At 32.1% G+C, this 7,901-nt stretch overlaps 1 protein-coding gene across 1 annotated transcript; it reads right to left on the bottom strand.

Annotated features, from left to right (window-relative positions):
* Positions 1-4,478: 4,478 nt before the first annotated feature.
* On the bottom strand, positions 4,479-6,843 carry LOC111317179 (polygalacturonase non-catalytic subunit AroGP3-like). The gene is made up of 2 exons (XM_022919579.2): positions 6,623-6,843; positions 4,479-6,538 (listed from the first exon to the last, which is right to left on the bottom strand). Exons 1-2 carry the CDS (start codon positions 6,668-6,670, stop codon positions 4,700-4,702), a joined length of 1,887 nt encoding a protein of 628 aa, XP_022775314.2. The 5' UTR covers positions 6,671-6,843; the 3' UTR covers positions 4,479-4,699.
* Between the last annotated feature and the right edge of the window lie 1,058 nt (positions 6,844-7,901).

Raw genomic sequence — 7,901 nt, 5'->3', positions numbered from 1 at the left:
GGATTAATACTGAAAAACCATTATACCCATATAGGTTTGTTACATCCTAAGTTCAAACTTCTCATGGCATAAATTTATAATCACCAAACCCTATGCTTATGTAAGTTATGCTACTAGTCAATCATTGGTCCACACGAATGTCAACCTAGGATCTACTCTTATCGATCCTATAATGGTTCCAAACCTTGATGACTCGTGAAAAAAAGAGGAGTTGAGAAATGTAGTTGATCTAGTGGGAAATATTGAAATGTAAAATAAATATGATAGACTGGAGGAAAGGCTAAGAGCAATAGAGGAGAGTGACATATTTAGAAGTATCTATGCTAATACTTTCAACTTAGTGCCAAATTTGCTCATCCTGATTAAATTCAAAGTCTCTAACTTTAAAAGTATGAAGGAACAAGTGCCTTTTCTACTTATATAACAATGTTCTATCGAAAAATGATAGGACATACCTACAATGATAGGATATTAATCTATTGCTTCCAAGATAGTTTAACCAAATTTGTAGTGAGATGGTATGTACAATTGGATCGAAGTAAAAATCACTCCTAAAAGAATCTAGTTGGAGCTTTTATTACATAATACAAACATATAACGGATATGGTACCAAATAGAATATCCCTTTAAAATATAAAAAAAAAGCTTAATTGAAGTTGTAAGGAGTACGCCCAATGTTGAAAAGATCAGGTAGCCTAAGTTCAACCCTCATTGATTGAAAATGAAATCATTGTACTCTTTGTCAGCACCTTTTGTGCTTCTTTCTATGATAAATTGGTAGGTAATGCCACAAAAATTTTGCTAACATGGTTATTTCTAAAGAAATGATAGAAATGCTATTAAGAATAGCAAAATTGAAAGTCACGATCCGTCTAGTGTTAAGAAATGAACCACTTAGAAGAAGAAAATAAAAAAGACCTATGTGATTTTATAAAAACCTACCACCTAAACCATACATTCCTTACCAACCCTATCCCACATAAACACTTTACTATCTATCTATTAGCCAAGTGTCTCAAATGCCATACTTTTATCAGCCACCTAGTAACCAATATATGAACAAAGTTTTTGCCTATAAATGCCTAGTTATACACTTATACCAACAACTTCACCATTTACTCAACAAGTTAGCCCGTTAAGCAACCCAATAGGGTCACACACCAATTGTGAAAGTGCCTATCTAGATCCAATTCCCATGTTCTATACTAATCATTATCCATAGCTGGTAAAAACTCCCATCATTACCTTAGTTCACATGGAAACTTTGAAGCTTCCATACCCCAAATGCTATGACTATCACTATTGAAATTTGGATCATTATATTATAAACGGTATAGCCTTGAAGTATAAGGTGCAGAGTCTAATAAAAACTGGGTTGGTGGATTTTGATACTAAAACCAAGCTGAGTGTCAACAGAAACCCATTTTTGAATCATATTAGGGAAAAGGAAAATGTAGTCGATTATGGAAAAAAAATGAAGATTAAAGGTTATGTGGACCAGGTAAAGACCCCTTTAGAGTGGGTATTTTATTGTTTATTGAAAAAGAGCATGATTTAACCCATGTCTACAAATGATAGTCTCAGTTGTGAATATCACAGCTTGACTTGTAAATACCATGAATGAATGATTAAATGTCCCATTCAAAAATGTGAAGCCTTAGATAAGTTATATGAGAATTGATGAATTAAGTAGTAATTAAATTCTATGATGAATGTGGTGAAGATATAGTAAATATGGTAGTTGGTGAGTACCTAAGTACATCATTTGTTATAATACCAATCACTAAATTCTATGATGAAAAACTAGAGCCAAAAAAGGAAAAGCATATAGCTTTCTCAAGGGCATTGTTTACAATTTACATTCCCTACTCATTTTCATATCAAATTATTATTTGATATCTTAATTATAGAAATTAATATTTTAAACTCAATGAATATGTCCATATGACACCGTTGATGAGCTTTTTTTTCTTTTCCCTTTTTTTAGATTTTTTTTTAATTTTAATTTTTAATTTTTTTTTATTAGATAAATTTTATGAAAAAAGGAGGCCAATTGAGGTATCCAATGTCACCTCCATTTTGTTTTCTTATCTTTTGTTTTTTTTTTTTCTTTAATTAGGTAGATTTTGTAATAAAAAAAAATTGATGAAGTAAAAATCATTTTACTATAATTTTATTAAAATTTATATCAACATAATAAAAATTGAAATAAACTATAAATAATTTTAAATAATTTAAAAATATTTATTTTAACTAATAAAAAAATTGATCCCACAATGTCGCACGACTCATTTCTAGTATTTATAAATTTGAATAAATAAAAAAATATTAACGTTTATAAGATGGAAAAAAGTTAATTTTTATATTCAAAGTTTATGTATTTTCTTACATACATAAAAATGTACTTTAAATTCAAGTACTAGTTAAAATTTTTGAAGCCATACTTGATTCAAAACGAAAAATAGTGTCGTATTAGGCATGATAGGCATCGTAAGAGCTATGAGTCATGTGTCGTGTTGGCTGTACTTTTAACTTTTTCAAGCTGGCCAGCACGTTAAATAATAGTATTAGGTCAGTGCAAACCATTAACACATGGGTTAATATATAAATAGACTATGCCACTCAATACAGCCCTTTTGACACCTTTAAATAGTGTTAAAGTATATTTAGCACAATAATAAACAAATCTAACATTGTATAGTTTAGGGAAAAAGATTTATCATGGATTAAATAAAGATTTAGATTCTTGTCGACTCTGATCAGTCAAGAAATAAAACTTGAGAGTTAAGACAGAATAAGAAAGCATCTCAATGGAAGCCTAATAGCCAAATTCCATGGCAGTTGCCAGAGGTTAAGGCTTGTGCTGTACTGCTCCAGTGCACCCAACCAAAAAGGTACTTCAAACAAAATTCACTGTCGTTAGGTTACAGTAAAAAGGAAAAAGATTCAAAGAAAAGAAAAAAAAAAAAAAAGGAGAAATCAAGTGAAAACGTTGTCGTAAGAGAGGATAACGGAAATGGATGCTTTATCAGGTCGACTCAATTGGTGTTGGTGGAGGCCAGGACAGCCCTCATTGGCCCCAATCTGCTATCATTGTAGTAAAGTTTTATTGTCTAACGCTTATGCGGTTATGTTATGCCATCAAGAGCCTTAAGGAGTTAGGAAGTAGCATTTCCTTTGTTCTTACGCTTCACTCAAAGCTGCCTGCAAGGCTTGCAAATGCAATATTGTTGTCTGCTGCATCTTTTGACTGCATAATCAGTTGAACAACACGCCCACTTTATTAGCACCTAGCACCCTTTTCACTATTTCGTCATGTTTGAGTCAGGAATCACAACTTTGTTTGTTGGCCTTAGGCCTTAGGCCTTAGGCTATGCAGGACAATGAACTATAGGATAATATCACTGAATTTAACAGGTGCCAGCCAGAGAGCTGGCCACTTCCCCTCCCCTTGCGAGGATTTTGTTCTTTCTATATCCAACTCTAACTTTCGATCTTTTGCAGTGGAATCAACTTTTGTTAGGTATGTTTGTCCAATTCAAAGTTATGCTCTCGTTCTAGTTCTAGCTTTAGCCTCCTCATCTGCACTTTCATTGTAAAAACAAACGAGCACACCTTCGCTGTAATCGATTCAAAATTTTTTTTTGGATGATATCCATTTATAATATATACATATATATATAAATTATAAATAAAACTTTGATATAATATGTTACTATATTATTACAATTATTTATACATATAAATTATATATAAAACTTTGAAATAATATGTTATTATATTATTACAATTATTTGCAAGAATTCTTATATTTTGTAAAATAATAATAATAATAATTATTATTATTATTATTATATCATTATTAATATTATTAAGCGTATTATTTTTTATATGAATAATTAAATATATTCAACTAAAAATTATCGATGAATTTATTAATTTTATCGGTAAAAAATATATTCAAAATTTTTTTTTTAAATATCAAAAGTAAAATTTTTTATAAATATTTTTATTTTTTTAATTATTGGGCATCCATGAACAATTTACTTTAACCCTTAAATCCACCTCTTCACCTTTTCATCTCAGGATTCTTCAATTAAAGCTCAATTGGATTAGTAAGGAACTTGGAAAGATTGAATTGGATGGATATAGTTGGCAATAAGCATAAAGGATAGCAATGAGTCGTGTGGATTACCCTTTTTTTTTTATTCATCTAGAGAGTAAGTGGTGGAGAAATAGAAGCAGACAAGGAAAGCAAGATCTAGTTAAAAGTGAAAAGAAAGAAAATGGGATGGAGATATACACATTCGATGAATAATAACAGTAATTCTGCTTCCTCTTGAAGATACAGACAACTTTCTTCACAGATTTCAATACTCGCAATTACTCCAGCTGGTATCCACTGACAGCAATGAAAAAGCAGCATAACTCTTTCACCAAAAAAAAAAAAAAAAGGAAAAAGCATTATAACTGCACTTTTATGTTAGAGGTCAGGCTTTGGTGCTTCTGTTTGAGATTGGTTAATCTGTGGAGGAGTACTATATTTTGATTTATTGAACCAACCAAAAAACACTTTATATAATTATAGCAAAACAAAACAATTGAAACCCTTTAGAAGGGAGCATATGAGAGGTAGACTTTTCAAGTAACATTCCTTAATAACAATAATTAAATATAATCAAAATTAACTTTAAAATAATTAATCGACTATTGTCCAACTCATGTCATTCTCAAAGATCCAATGGCAGACTTCAATTCGACCAGGGCTGGACCCCAGTGCCACAAAGGCTCCGTGACTCTGGCTCCAAGCTGACGTGTCCAGATGACAAATGGCAACACCTTGATTAATCTTGGATTGACTTTTAACGTCAAGAATTTCAGCTTCATAAACCCTAACCTTGGGCACCGAGTGACAATAATAGAGTAGGTACGGATACAAACTCTGATGGCATGATACTGATTTTGTCATATGGCCACCGTTTATTCCTCTGACTTTTCCAATCGTGATCTCTTGCTTTGATCCCTTCACATTTTGTGTTGTTCGGACCGTAACATTGTGCCCCAAGACCAACGTGGCGAAGTCAATCATGTCCTCAACAGAGCCAACGCACCGCTTGGTCTCACCTTGGCTGGGCGGCCTCTCGCATTCTGTCAGCGCGTTGATTAGAACACGCTCCATGCTTGAATTCTCCGGTGCACCAAAAATTTCCCTAATCTCAGATAGGCGGGAGATTGAAAATGGTAATTTGGATAAAATCCCCCGGGGCAAAAATGACCTTTTGGGCATTTTATCCTCAATGTCGGGCATCACCATGACATTCCCCTGCTTCAACGTGGATTCCCTAAAGAATTTACCTGGTTCAACCCATCTATTTACTGAAACACCACTAATATGTGAAGATGCTAGTATTTCTTTAGAGCTTGAATTCGTGTATCCAGCAAATGTGACACCCTTTTTAGCATAATCTTTGAATGAAGGGTCCAATCCATAGATTTTGAACCCTATTGTAGTGGAACCAGTGGAACCATGACCATATTCTTTGAATGTATCATTTCCAACATTAAATGTCTTCCCATAATTTGCAAAATTCACTTTCCCGGAATTTGAATTCCTTGCATAAGATTGAAAGGAATCATCTCCAACATTAGCAGAATCTCGATAGCTAGTAAAGCTATTAATCCCCGAGTTAGCCGCTAAACCATAGCTTTTAAAGTTGTTATGCGGGTTGTTACCTGAGTTGCCATAGGCTTTAAACGAGTCGTTTGGTGCGTTCCCTAACTCTCCATACCCCGTAAAACTCGACCCAATAGTGTTTGCATTATCACTGTAGCTACTGAACTCAGCAGGAACTGCATTGCCGTTCTTGCCATAACTAATGAATGCTTCGGAGCCTGAGTTTGTCTCGGAGCTATAGCTTGAGAAAGAGAGTTTATGGTTGTTACCATCCGAGTCATAGGTGGTGAATCGGAGATTTGGCACGTTAACTCGTTCCTGATAGTTATTGAACTCGCCAGAGCCGCCTGTGGAGCTGGAGCCATAGTTGGTGAAGTTGTCTGTAGCAACATTGGCGTCTTTGGCATAGCTTGTGAACTCTTCTATATGGCCGTTTGATTCCCTGCTGTATTTCTTAAAAGATTCACTGGGAGTATTTAACCCATCCGAGTAGTTCTTGAATGAGTCGACCCCTCCAAGTCTTGACCTGCCATAACCTGAAAAGCTTTTACTGGAATACACCGCGAAGTCTGCATCCTGGTTACGCTTGCCAACAACGTCTGGTTTCGAGGAGTCCTCAAATAAACAGAAAAGATTGGCTAAGGAACAAAAAGATTCAATGTGGGAAGATAGAGAGTTCGTGTTGGGGAGTTTGGTGAGCTTCGCCAAGTCAATGGCGTTTAGTGGAGAAGCCTTGGAGATAAGAAATGGTGGCTTTGGAAGATTGTTGGAAATGTGTTTGTTCCAGTAACGAATCAGGGAAGCTTTTGCTGTAAATGGGTTCTCCTTAGCCTTGTTTGTCCCTGAAGATAAAACTTGCACCACCTGGAAATAGAATAAAAGAAACTAAGTGCATGAAATACAGAATATACAGAGCAAAAACAAGATTAGGAAATTTAGTTTTCTTACGACGAAAGATGAAAGACAGAGGTAGAAGAAGACAAAGAGGATTTTCATGTTTGTTTTGTTCTCTCTATCGAATACAAGTTGGGAGAAGAGAGAGTGCTTTGTTTGGGGGAATAAATATAAGTAGGACTTTCCTTTCTTCCGAATCTGTGTTTAAGTTTGTTTTCTTTTTGACAAGTTTTTACTTTGGGAAAATAAAGCTGGTCGGAGCTGACTAACCTGGATTTAATTTGAAAGGGGGCCAAGAATACGAGCAATGACAAGATATAAAGAAAGCTAAAACTAAAAGCTTGCAAGTTTAGCAGTCACTTATCTTAATTTACCGGTTTTTGTTATTAGTAGTGGCAGCTAAGGATGTAATCAATCAAGTTTTAATAAAGTATTAAACTTAAGTTTAAATTTGATTCAAAATTTGAGATTCGAAATTGATTTAAATTTGATCAAATTTTATTTTTTTTAATTTGAGCTCGATTCAATATAAAAATTTAATTACTCGAGTTCATTCGATTAAGTTCAATTAATTTATAAAAATAAATTCGATTCTTATATTCGATAAAAAACTTAATTATTTATGCTTAAACTTGAATTCGAGTTTGAAATATTTTATTAATTAAAATATATTAAAATAAAAAAATTTGATTAGACTCATGCGCAATTTGAATTAAGTGTAAGAATGTTCAAACTCAACTCCATCAATAAATTAAATTATTCGAATTCGAGTTAAACTTAATAATAATCGAACTGAATTTAAATTTTATTTAAATCGAACTTATATAACTTACGAATACTAATATATTATTTACATATCTAATCGTAACAATATCTTTTATTGAACTAATAGCTTAAGGTGGGGTGCAGGAAAAAAAACCAAACGAATTGAAAATTAATTCGAAATTCTCTCAAAAAGTTTTTTTTGGTTCGATTCAAATTGGATATTCAATAGTTTGGATTTTTTTATTCTTGAAGCAAATAAATAAAAAATATATGAATTAAATTGAATTATAGTTTTATTAGTTTTATAAAAAAAATTTGAATTTTTATTAAATAAAATAGTTTTTTAATTTAAAATTATTTAAATATATTACAAATAATATGAAAACAGTAGAAAGTTTTTTTTTAAAAAAATTATTTTCAAAAACCAATATCTTGAAGTAAAAAAATTTGAATTGAATCGATTATATTTTTTATTAATTTTATGAAAATTTTAAATTTTTATAAAATAAAAAATATTTTAATCTAAAAATTTTTAAATATATTAAAAATAATATAAAAATAATAAAAA

This window comes from Durio zibethinus, chromosome 9 (genome assembly GCF_047325235.1).
Source record: "Durio zibethinus cultivar Kanyao isolate XHJ-2024 chromosome 9, ASM4732523v1, whole genome shotgun sequence".
NCBI classification, from domain to species: domain Eukaryota; kingdom Viridiplantae; phylum Streptophyta; class Magnoliopsida; order Malvales; family Malvaceae; genus Durio; species Durio zibethinus.
This window is presented reverse-complemented; position numbering and strand designations above follow the sequence as displayed.

Excerpts from the sequence above, each read along its gene's own strand:
- LOC111317179 (XM_022919579.2), bottom strand. The coding sequence starts at position 6,670 with ATGAAAATCCTCTTTGTCTTCTTCTACCTCTGTCTTTCATCTTTCGTC. Across the intron at positions 6,539-6,622 it reads TCTGTCTTTCATCTTTCGTC|GTGGTGCAAGTTTTATCTTC; the intron begins GTAAGAAAACTA and ends TTCTATTTCCAG.